This window comes from Oncorhynchus gorbuscha, linkage group LG17 (assembly GCF_021184085.1).
Source record: "Oncorhynchus gorbuscha isolate QuinsamMale2020 ecotype Even-year linkage group LG17, OgorEven_v1.0, whole genome shotgun sequence".
In the NCBI taxonomy this organism is placed as follows: Eukaryota; Metazoa; Chordata; class Actinopteri; order Salmoniformes; family Salmonidae; genus Oncorhynchus; species Oncorhynchus gorbuscha.
In genome coordinates this window covers 2,974,082-2,987,236 of record NC_060189.1, presented here as the reverse complement: position 1 = coordinate 2,987,236, position 13,155 = coordinate 2,974,082, and the positions used below count along the sequence as shown (strand labels likewise).

At 48.8% G+C, this 13,155-nt stretch overlaps 1 protein-coding gene across 1 annotated transcript in view; it reads left to right on the top strand.

Annotated features, from left to right (window-relative positions):
- The window catches only part of map3k9 (mitogen-activated protein kinase kinase kinase 9), a 30,432-nt gene extending 22,502 nt beyond the window's left edge, over positions 1–7,930 (top strand). The window contains exons 7-12 of the mRNA XM_046309650.1: positions 958–1,086; positions 1,400–1,558; positions 2,165–2,285; positions 2,522–2,634; positions 5,750–6,634; positions 6,762–7,930. Coding sequence (XP_046165606.1) covers positions 958–1,086; positions 1,400–1,558; positions 2,165–2,285; positions 2,522–2,634; positions 5,750–6,634; positions 6,762–7,357 — 2,003 coding nt within the window. The 3' untranslated portion in view covers positions 7,358–7,930. The remainder of the gene's footprint in view (positions 1–957; positions 1,087–1,399; positions 1,559–2,164; positions 2,286–2,521; positions 2,635–5,749; positions 6,635–6,761) is intronic.
- Positions 7,931–13,155: the final 5,225 nt, after the last annotated feature.

Sequence of the window (13,155 nt, the reverse complement as noted above, 5' to 3'; positions counted from 1 at the left end):
CTGCGCTGTGTCAGCACCATGGACAGAGTGCACTGGGGGGCTATGGAAAGCCCCTGGGCGGTTAGGTATGACTCCTCTGGGTTTCCATAACAAAAGAACAGTGCTCCTCTGTGCTAAAATAACGTGAAAGACCGCCACTTGTAATATTTTGATTTATAAAGGACGGGGTCAGGTTTACAGTTGAACCTGCTTCCTCACGCCCCACCACTACAGAGTTGAGTTAGCCTCTTAGCCAGCTGTAACAGGCGTTAGTGTTATTCGCCATATGTAGCCTGTATGAAGGCTGTATGAAGGCTGTATGAAGCCTGTATGTAGCCTGTATGAAGCCTGTATGTAGCCTGTATGAAGCCTGTATGTAGCCTGTATGTAGCCTGTATGTAGCCTGTATGTAGCCTGTATGTAGCCTGTATGAAGGCTGTATGTAGCCTGTATGAAGGCTGTATGTAGCCTGTATGTAGCCTGTATGTAGCCTGTATGAAGGCTGTATGTAGCCTGTATGAAGGCTGTATGTAGCCTGTATGTAGCCTGTATGTAGCCTGTATGAAGGCTGTATGAAGGCTGTATGTAGCCTGTATGAAGGCTGTATGTAGCCTGTATGAAGGCTGTATGAAGGCTGTATGAAGGCTGTATGTAGCCTGTATGAAGCCTGTATGTAGCCTGTATGTTGCCTGTATGTAGCCTGTATGAAGCCTGTATGTAGCCTGTATGAAGGCTGTATGTAGCCTGTATGTAGCCTGTATGTAGCCTGTATGAAGGCTGTATGTAGCCTGTATGAAGGCTGTATGTAGCCTGTATGTAGCCTGTATGTAGCCTGTATGAAGGCTGTATGTAGCCTGTATGAAGGCTGTATGTAGCCTGTATGTAGCCTGTATGTAGCCTGTATGAAGCCAGCGATTTACATGAATTGTTTTATTTATATGGACATCGTTTGATATGTTTGTGCTCTTCTTTCTCCAGATTTTCAACACAAGATCACCGTACAGGCCTCTCCCTCTCATGATCGATGCAGGAGTTTACTGGGTAGTCTCTCCAGCCCTCCCACCAGTCCCCAGGCCCCGTTACTACCACGCCTCAGAGCCATACAACGTAAACACTGTATACTATTTACATTACCATGATCGATGCAGGAGTTTACTGCGTAGTCTCTCCAGCCCTCCCACCAGTCCCCAGGCCCCGTTACTACCACGCCTCAGAGCCATACAACGTAAACACTGTATACTATTTACATTACCATGATCGATGCAGGAGTTTACTGGGTAGTCTCTCCAGCCCTCCCACCAGTCCCCAGGCCCCGTTACTACCACGCCTCAGAGCCATACAACGTAAACACTGTATACTATTTACATTACCATGATCGATGCAGGAGTTTACTGCGTAGTCTCTCCAGCCCTCCCACCAGTCCCCAGGCCCCGTTACTACCACGCCTCAGAGCCATACAACGTAAACACTGTATACTATTTACATTACCATGATCGATGCAGGAGTTTACTGGGTAGTCTCTCCAGCCCTCCCACCAGTCCCCAGGCCCCGTTACTACCACGCCTCAGAGCCATACAACGTAAACACTGTATACTGTTTACATTACCTTTGACCTTTAAATTAATATTTTTTTAACAGAAGAGTGAGTGACTTACAATCAGCTGATACTGTATATCCTCGGAGGTTTGGGTTGACTATTGACCATATTTACAGTTCAGTACATGTTCTGTATTTTTATTTATTTTTTATTTAAACCTTTTATTTAACCAGGAAGGGCTCATTGAGATTTAAAATATATTTTTCAAAAGCGTCCTGGCCAGGATAGGCAGCACCAAGTCATTACAAAAATTACAGGCAAAACTACAAGTAATCTAGTAAAAACCGTTGAATTCGCAAGAGTATAAAACAGCAAATTAAAAACATTGACAGGTCAGGGAATCAGTCTCAAGATCGTCATCAGAGATGGGTATTATTTGGAACCGTTACCATTATATTACCATTATGTTACCATTATGTTACCATTATGTTACCATTATGTTACCATTATGTATTGTTATGTAATGTTTATATACCGTGTGTAACGAAAACATCTTACTAACCACAGCTCTCATGACAAAAAAACTCATTCCATGTTTTTGATTTTTTGTGAACTTGTGAACTTCTAAAATGGAGTCTTGTTTTCCAGTGACTCCTGGAGGTGAGGGGTGTAAAGGTTGGGGCCGGTTGGATGAGGAGGAAGAGAAGAGAGGCTCCAGGAAGAAAGGCCGTATCAGGGGCTCACACAGAGAACACAGTGATGATGAGAGGTGAGAGGAGGGGTGAGGCAGGGTGAGGGAGGAAGGGTCGGGTATTGGGCAAGGTGAGGGAGGGTAGGGCAGGACCAGGGCGGGGCAGAGTGAGGGAGGGTGGGGAAGGACCAGGGTATCTAACCTGATCGCATACATGTTTGTGCTGTCTTGCATGCAACGACCAGACTACAACAGACCTTAACATGCCACTATTTAGTGGTTCTCTATAGCTCTTTATCTCCTGCCCCTACCAGCATCAAGGTCCCTCAGGAGGGGAACAGACAGAGGTCCTGCAGCGCCCCAAATCTCCGCAGGTCACCGAGACACAGCCCTGCCATACCAGGGGTACCCAGCCTCACTGAGATGGGTAAGGACTGAAATAACGTTATCAGAGATGGGTAAGGACTGAAATAACATTATCAGAGATGGGTAAGGACTGAAATAACATTATCAGAGATGGGTAAGGACTGAAATAACATTATCAGAGATGGGTAAGGACTTAAATAGCATTATCAGAGATGGGTAAGGACTTAAATAACATTATCAGAGATGGGTAAGGACTGAAATAACATTATCAGAGATGGGTAAGGACTGAAATAACATTATCAGAGATGGGTAAGGACTGAAATAGCACTATCAGAGATGGGTAAGGACTGAAATAGTACTATCAGAGATGGGTAAGCACTGAAATAGCACTATCAGAGATGGGTAAGGACTGAAATAAGATTGATACTGATAGCCTAACATGCTGACCAGACTGCAAGCATGTTGATTCTGTCCATCCACACCAGACGCGATACGGAGATTTGAAATATCAAAACGAACTCTGAACCAACTATATTAATTTGGGGGCAGGTCGAAAAGCATTAAACATTTATGGCAATTTAGCTAGCGAGCTTGTTGTTGCTAGTTAATTTGTCCTGGGATAAATATTGGGTTGTTATTTTACCTGAAAGGCACCTCTACTCTGACAATTAATCCACAGAGAAATGGGCAAACCGAGTTTGTTTCTAGTCATCTCTCCTCCTTCAGGCTTCTTCTTCTCTGCACTTTATATGGCAGTTGGCAACCAACTTTAAGGTGCTTTACCACCACCAACTGGACTGGAGTATGGACCTCATCTTCCAATCAGCCACGTGGGTATATGCTCCTAAAAACCAATGAGGAGATGGGAGAGGCGGGACATCAAGCGTCACAAATTGAACCAAGTTCTATATTAGCGCCTGGCTACGCAGACGCTCGTTGACGCTCTCGCGAGCAGTGATTGAATAACATGTTTTATTTATTTATTTTACCTTTATTTAACCAGGCAAGTCAGTTAAGAACAAATTCTTATTTTCAATGACGGCCTAGGAACAGTGGGTTAACTGCCTGTTCAGGGGCAGAACGACTTGTACCTTGTCAGCTCGGGGATTCGAACTTGCAACCTTTCGGTTACTAGTCCAACACTCTAACCACTAGGCTACCCTGAGACCTCTACACTCTAACCACTAGGCTACCCTGCGGTCTCTACACTCTAACCACTAGGCTACCCTGCGGTCTCTACACTCTAACCACTAGGCTACCCTGCCGCCTCTACACTCTAACCACTAGGCTACCATGCCTCCTCTACACTCTAACCACTAGGCTACCCTGCCTCCTCTATACTCTAACCACTAGGCTACCCTGCGGCCTCTACACTCTAACCACTAGGCTACCTGCCTCCTCTACACTCTAACCACTAGGTTACCCTGCCTCCTCTATACTCTAACCACTAGGCTACCCTGCCTCCTCTACACTCTAACCACTAGGCTACCCTGCCTCCTCTATACTCTAACCACTAGGCTACCCTGCGGCCTCTACACTCTAACCACTAGGCTACCTGCCTCCTCTACACTCTAACCACTAGCCTACCCTACCTCCTCTATACTCTAACCACTAGGCTACCCTGCGGCCTCTATACTCTAACCACTAGGCTACCCTGCCTCCTCTACACTCTAACCACTAGGCTACCCTGCCTCCTCTATACTCTAACCACTAGGCTACCCTGCGGCCTCTATACTCTAACCACTAGGCTACCCTGCCTCCTCTACACTCTAACCACTAGGCTACCCTGCGGCCTCTACACTCTAACCACTAGGCTACCCTGCCCCCTCTACACTCTAACCACTAGGCTACCCTGCGGCCTCTACACTCTAACCACTAGGCTACCATGCCTCCTCTACACTCTAACCACTAGGCTACCCTGCTTCCTCTACACTCTAACCACTAGGCTACCCTGCCTCCTCTATATTCTAACCACTAGGCTACCCTGCGACCTCTACACTCTAACCACTAGGCTACCCTACCGCCTCTACACTCTAACCACTAGGCTACCCTACCGCCTCTACACTCTAACCACTAGGCTACCCTGCCTCCTCTACACTCTAACCACGAGGCTACCCTGCCGCCCCTACACTCTAACCACTAGGCTACCCTACCACCTCTACACTCTAACCACTAGTCTACCCTGCCTCCTCTACACTCTAACCACTAGACTACCCTGCCTCCTCTACACTCTAACCACTAGGCTACCCTACCACCTCTACACTCTAACCACTAGGCTACCCTGCCACCTCTACGCTCTAACCACTAGGCTACCCTACCACCTCTACACTCTAACCACTAGGCTACCTACCTCCTCTACACTCTAACCACTAGGCTACCCTACCTCCTCTACACTCTAACCACTAGGCTACCCTGCGGCCTCTACACTCTAACCACTAGGCTACCCTGCCGTCCCTACACTCTAACCACTAGGCTACCCTGCCTCCTCTACACTCTAACCACTAGGCTACCTGCCTCCTCTACACTCTAACCACTAGGCTACCTGCCTCCTCTACACTCTAACCACTAGGCTACCCTGCCGCCTCTACACTCTAACCACTAGGCTACCTGCCTGCCCTACACTCTAACCACTAGGCTACCTACCACCCCTACACTCTAACCACTAGGCTACCTTACCACCTCTACACTCTAACCACTAGGCTACCCTGCCTCCTCTACACTCTAACCACTAGGCTACCCTGCCTCCTCTACACTCTAACCACTAGGCTACCCTGCCTCCTCTACACTCTAACCACTAGGCTACCCTGCCACCTCTACACTCTAACCACTAGGCTACCCTACCTCCTCTACACTCTAACCACTAGGCTACCCTACCTCCTCTACACTCTAACCACTAGGCCACCCTACCTCCTCTACACTCTAACCACTAGGCTACCCTACCTCCCCTACACTCTAACCACTAGGCTACCTTACCACCTCTACACTCTAACCACTAGGCCACCCTACCTCCTCTACACTCTAACCACTAGGCTACCATGCCGTATGTGTACATATATTCTTTTGCAACGCTCTAACACGCGACGAAAGCATTGTGGTCAGCATGTAACAGAGCTAGGTAAGGAACATGTACCTTAGCAACAATAATGTAATGTGGTGAAACCCTCTCCTCCCTGTAGAGAATGAAGACTGCTGTTACACCACTGACCCAGGGGCCAACGCATCCCCCAGCCAATCCTACCTCTGCATCCCCTTCCACAAGGAGGGGCCCGTTGTCGATGGTAACGCAGGAGGAGGCGGGGAGTACTACCCTAGTTACCGTAGCACCCAGGCCCCGGACACACCCCCCAGTAGGAAGAGTCCTGCCGGGCGGGGGAGGTCAGAGCTGGTGCTACTGGGGTGTGGGGCCTTGCTGGCTGCAGTAGGACTGGGCTTCAATATGATGACTCTGGCCCAGCCTGGGACTGGTTCTGGGTCTGGGACTGAGGGGGCTGGGGAAAGCAGCAAGCCACCTCGCTGGGAGGGCTTCTTCCACCGTACAGGGACAGGGGGCCAGAGACGGAGCACCAGTCCCCCCACACGCAAGCTCTTCAGGCGGGGAGGGGACAAGGAGAGCCCCCTGAAGCACTCGGTTGCCCCGGTGACGGAGCGGGTTGGAGGCGGACTGTTTCCGTCCTCTCTCACACTGCTGTCACTGTCGTCTGTGTCGGACTGTAATTCTACGCGGTCTCTGTTACGATCTGATAGTGAGGAACTGTTGGTCTACCGCACTGCCTCTCCCCAGGCCCCTGTTCAGCCTTCTGTTCAGCCTGCTGTCCAGCCCCACACCTCTGTTCACCCACAGCCCCAGCATGCCTCACTCAACCCCTTGGTCAACACACACCTGGAGAGCTTCAAGCGTCACCCTCGGCAGTCCCTGACCCCGACCCATCTTCCCTCCGCTCCGTCCTCCTCACGTTGTCTACACCGTACTCCCTCCGACGGAGCCATCGAGACACGCTGCCCTCCTCCAAACTATATCCACCCTTTTCCTTTACCTGTCAGAGCAGCTCTGGAGCCTTCAGGTATCTTTACTGTTCCCCTACAGACGGTTTGTTGTTGATCTGCTCTAGCTATATGGCCTGATTCATCCTGTCTTAATATCCCTAGATGTTCGACAACTGTTTTTCTTTTTTCTCTATTTTCAAACAGATGGAGGTCTCAGGGGTCTAAGTGACAACGTATCCCAGGTTCCCCGGTTGCCAGATCCAAATCTGGTGTTTCCCCCTACACCGCGCCGCCGCTGCCCTCCTGAACGACCCAAAACCCTGGACTTCCTGGTTAGACCACGTCCCTCGCCACGGGTGCGCTGTGACGTCTTCCTGGGCCAGTCACCTGGACGGGGCAGAGGAGGGGGGCAGGGGAATGGAGAGTCCCCAGCCCACACCACCAGCACAGACACTCCTCCCACGGTGGAGTTTGGTAGGGACATGACAGTTCTTCCTACCCCCTTGGAGCCCCCAACACCATCCCCAAGGAGGGGACACAGTCTGGAGGCCCCGACGCCCTCACCAAGGAGGGGACACCCACTGCTAACCCATCACATGGAGCCCAGAGACATGGAGGTACTAGCCACCCCCATGGAGCCCCCTTACGCTTGCTCAACCTCCCCGCGGCGGAGGGGGGACAGTCTGCTGGACCAACAGGATGAAGAACAGTGTCTGGACCCAACCCTCCCACTCTGCAAACCCGAGTCCCAGTTTCCCAAATGTTCCCCGTACCGCTACCGGCCTGGGTTCTTTTCCTAACCTGGTCCAGTCTGGGTTCTGGTCCTCCTCTAGTCCAACCTGGGTTCTGATCCTAACTCGGTCCATCTAGCGCTACCAGCTTGGGTTTTGGTCCTAACCTGGTCCCTCTAGCGCTGTTGGCCTGTGTTCTGGCCCTAACCTGGTCCAGTCTGGGTTCTGGTCCTCCTCTGGTCCAACCTGGGTTCTGATCCTAACTCGGTCCATCTAGCGCTACCAGCTTGGGTTTTGGTCCTAACCTGGTCCCTCTTGCGCTATTGGCCTGTGTTCTGGCCCTAACCTGGTCCAGTCTGGGTTCTGGTCCTCCTCTGGTCCAACCTGGGTTCTGATCCTAACTCGGTCCATCTAGCGCTACCAGCTTGGGTTTTGGTCCTAACCTGGTCCCTCTTGCGCTATTGGCCTGGGTTCTGCTCCTAACCTGGTCCAGTCTGTGTTCTGGCCCTAACCTGTTCCAGCCTGGGTTCTGGTCCTAACCCAGTCTCCGTACTGCTACCAGCCTAACTTTGGATCCTCTCTTAAAAACACCAACAGAATCCTTTCCTGGAGTCCTAGAAATACACCCAGCCCACACTGTTGTAGAGGAGGGGGGGAGGACTGGGCCAGCCAGCCCACAATGTTGTAGAGGAGGGGGGGAGGACTGGGCCAGCCAGCCCACACTGTTGTAGAGGAGGGGGGAGGACTGGGCCAGCCAGCCCACACTGTTGTAGAGGAGGGGGGGAGGACTGGGCCAGCCAGCCCACAATGTTGTAGAGGAGGGGGGGGGGAGGACTGGGCCAGCCAGCCCACACTGTTGTAGAGGAAGGGAGGAGGACTGGGCCAGCCAGCCCACACTGTTGGAGAGGAGGACTGGGCCAGCTAGCCCACACTGTTGTAGAGGAGGGGGGAGGACTGGGCCAGACCACACTGTTGCAGAGGAAGGGAGGAGGACTGGGCCAGACCACACTGTTGCAGAGGAAGGGAGGAGGACTGGGCCAGACCACACTGTTGCAGAGGAAGGGAGGAGGACTGGGCCAGACCACACTGTTGCAGAGGAAGGGAGGAGGACTGGGCCAGACCACACTGTTGCAGAGGAAGGGAGGAGGACTGGGCCAGACCACACTGTTGCAGAGGAAGGGAGGAGGACTGGGTCCACTATTAGGCTCTTAGGCTATGGATTGTTCATGTGACAACATTATATTTTAGTCTGGTCTGAGGAGTTCTTCTCTCACTGCAGACAGGAACCCTATCCGGAGCAATATATTTAGGAATCTGGGACATTGAGGTTTCTGCATCATGATGCATTTTAACATGACACTACAACATTCTATAACAGACATGTTATTTCCACGTTAACATGACACTACAACATTCTATAACAGACATATTATCTCCCCCATTAACATGACACTACAACATTCTATAACAGACATGTTATCTCCTCCATTAACATGACACTACAACATTCTATAACAGACATATTATCTCCCCCATTAACATGACACTACAACATTCTATAACAGACATATTATCTCCCCATTAACATGACACTACAACATTCTATAACAGACATATTATCTCCCCCATTAACATGACACTACAACATTCTATAACAGACATATTATCTCCCCATTAACATGACACTACAACATTCTATAACAGACATATTATCTCCCCATTAACATGACACTACAACATTCTATAACAGACATATTATCTCCCCATTAACATGACACTACAACATTCTATAACAGACATGTTATCTCCTCCATTAACATGACACTACAACATTCTATAACAGACATATTATCTCCCCCATTAACATGACACTACAACATTCTATAACAGACATATTATCTCCCCCATTAACATGACACTACAACATTCTATAACAGACATGTTATCTCCCCCATTAACATGACACTACAACATTCTATAACAGACATATTATCTCCCCCATTAACATGACACTACAACATTCTATAACAGACATGTTATCTCCCCCATTAACATGACACTACAACATTCTATAACAGACATTATCTCCCCCATTAACATGACACTACAACATTCTATAACAGACATTATCTCCCCCATTAACATGACACTACAACATTCTATAACAGACATATTATCTTCCCCATTAACATGACACTACAACATTCTATAACAGACATATTATCTCCCCCATTAACATGACACTACAACATTCTATAACAGACATGTTATCTCCCCCATTAACATGACACTACAACATTCTATAACAGACATATTATCTCCCCCATTAACATGACACTACAACATTCTATAACAGACATATTATCTCCCCCATTAACATGACACTACAACATTCTATAACAGACATATTATCTCCCCCATTAACATGACACTACAACATTCTATAACAGACATATTATCTCCCCATTAACATGACACTACAACATTCTATAACAGACATATTATCTCCCCCATTAACATGACACTACAACATTCTATAACAGACATATTATCTCCCCCATTAACATGACACTACAACATTCTATAACAGACATATTATCTTCTCCATTAACATGACACTACAACATTCTATAACAGACATATTATCTCCCCCATTAACATGACACTACAACATTCTATAACAGACATATTATCTCCCCCATTAACATGACACTACAACATTCTATAACAGACATATTATCTCCCCCATTAACATTACATGGAGAATATTTAAACAATGCAATGTCACTGAATGTCTAGAATTTAAAACAATATTCAACCTTCTAAAAGTTGGACCTACTCTTTAAATATATGGCTCTGGTACTGTTTGTCCATTATGAAAGTGGAACTGGCAGCTAATTTTAGTTACTTTGCAGATACGAAACAAACAGACAATAATAATATCAGTCAAAAAATATCAACTTCCCAGTTCATGCTACAAAACCAACATTATAAGAGGTTTAAAAAAAATAGGTACTATATTTGACTCAACGTTCCATGACGTACACTAAGGCATTGTTGTCAGAATAGATGGATGCAGTTCACTACATGATTAATATAATTCACCAATACATTTCTTGGTGGTCAAAAAAAAAAATTGCTATCAGGTTGTAAATCACAGCTTGTATCTTGTTGTCAGAATAGATGGATGTCTGCCTCCACCCATTCGGGATGCACTGTTTCAGTTTCAATGACTCGATATTTGACAATACAATCAAACTAGCCAATGATCACAAGTCAATCATAACATGGCTAATAGGTTAGCGTATCTATTGATAGTGCAAGTTAAAAACACAGGGCCTGACATTAGCTAGCTATCTGCTGGGAGGATATCATGTCATTGGAGGAGTGAGTGACCTCTTTACCACCCCCCCTCCCCATCCGAGTTTTTCTGTGGCCACAGTTCGAGAGACACAGGTGTCATTTGGTTAGCTAGCAAGAAATATATAAAAATCGCTTCGCTAGCTAGCTAGCTATGCTGAACTTGAATGACTGATATCCAGTTAGCATATCTCTTGCGTTTGTAAATTCACTCAGGCTATCTACTCCGATATTAGAGCACTCTCGTCTGAGTGAATCGTCTGAGAACGCAGAATAACTGATGAATGTACGAATGCGCAACACCCGCTGAATATGACCGGTGTCGGTAAACTTTGGCAAAAAATGTAATTAAATTGTTGCCAGCAGCACAGTTACAGTCACCAACGCTCTGGATAACATGAAAACTGCCTAACCAGCTCTGCTAGGGCGAGTAAAATGGTCAGAGTGAAGTGTTCTCTCAGTTGTGTCTGGAAGTAGCTATCAAACTAGCTAAAATTAGACAGTTAGCTTGGAAGCTTGACTGCGGTTGTGAGGAACGCTAGGATCAACCCTCAGCAACAGCGTTCAGTGTTATTAGTACAGTGTACTTTCGAAGCGAAACGCTCTGAATTTACGAACCCAGAGCGCACGCTAACACACTGGAGGCAGTTTCCAAACCCAGAGCGCACGCTAACACACTGGAGGCAGTTTACGAACCCAGAGCGCACGCTAACACACTGGAGGCAGTTTACGAACCCAGAGCGCACGCTAACACACTGGAGGCAGTTTACGAACCCAGAGCGCACGCTAACGCACTGGAGGCAGTTTACGAACCCAGAGCGCACGCTAACACACTGGAGGCAGTTTACGAACCCAGAGCGCACGCTAACACACTGGAGGCAGTTTACGAACCCAGAGCGCACGCTAACACACTGGAGGCAGTTTACGAACCCAGAGCGCACGCTAACACACTGGAGGCAGTTTACGAACCCAGAGCGCTAACAACACTGGAGGCAGTTTACGAACCCAGAGCGTACGCTAACACACTGGAGGCAGTTTACGAACCCAGAGCGTACGCTAACGCACTGGAGGCAGTTTACGAACCCAGAGCGCACGCTAACGCACTGGAGGCAGTTTACGAACCCAGAGCGCTAACACACTGGAGGCAGTTTACGCACCCAGAGTGCACGCTAACACACTGGAGGCAGTTTACGAACCCAGAGCGCTAACACACTGGAGGCAGTTTACGAACCCAGAGCGTACGCTAACACACTGGAGGCAGTTTACGAACCCAGAGCGCTAACACACTGGAGGCAGTTTACGAACCCAGAGCGCTAACGCACTGGAGGCAGTTTACGAACCCAGAGTGCACGCTAACACACTGGAGGCAGTTTACGAACCCAGAGCGCTAACACACTGGAGGCAGTTTACGAACCCAGAGCGCACGCTAACACACTGGAGGCAGTTTACGAACCCAGAGCGCTAACGCACTGGAGGCAGTTTACGAACCCAGCACGCTAACACACTGGAGGCAGTTTACGAACCCAGAGCGCTAACACACTGGAGGCAGTTTACGAACCCAGAGCGCACGCTAACACACTGGAGGCAGTTTACGAACCCAGAGCGCTAACGCACTGGAGGCAGTTTACGAACCCAGAGTGCACGCTAACACACTGGAGGCAGTTTACGAACCCAGAGCGCTAACACACTGGAGGCAGTTTACGAACCCAGAGCGCACGCTAACACACTGGAGGCAGTTTACGCACCCAGAGTGCACGCTAACACACTGGAGGCAGTTTACGCACCCAGAGTGCACGCTAACACACTGGAGGCAGTTTACGAACCCAGAGCGCTAACACACTGGAGGCAGTTTACGCACCCAGAGCGCTAACACACTGGAGGCAGTTTACGCACCCAGAGTGCACGCTAACACACTGGAGGCAGTTTACGAACCCAGAGCGCTAACACACTGGAGGCAGTTTACGAACCCAGAGCGCTAACACACTGGAGGCAGTTTACGCACCCAGAGCGCTAACACACTGGAGGCAGTTTACGAACCCAGAGCGCTAACACACTGGAGGCAGTTTACGAACCCAGAGCGTACGCTAACACACTGGAGGCAGTTTACGAACCCAGAGCGCACGCTAACACACTGGAGGCAGTTTACGAACCCAGAGCGCACGCTAACACACTGGAGGCAGTTTACGCACCCAGAGCGCTAAACACACTGGAGGCAGTTTACGCACCCAGAGTGCACGCTAACACACTGGAGGCAGTTTACGCACCCAGAGCAGTTTACGCACCCAGAGCGCTAACACACTGGAGGCAGTTTACGCACCCAGAGTGCACGCTAACACACTGGAGGCAGTTTACGCACCCAGAGTGCACGCTAACACATTGGAGGCAGTTTACGCACCCAGAGTGCACGCTAACACATTGGAGGCAGTTGTTGATGATGTGTATAACTGAGGGAGAGAGCCTATTTTTTTCATGGATGTTTTATCAATTGGACTGTAAAGTTCCCAAAT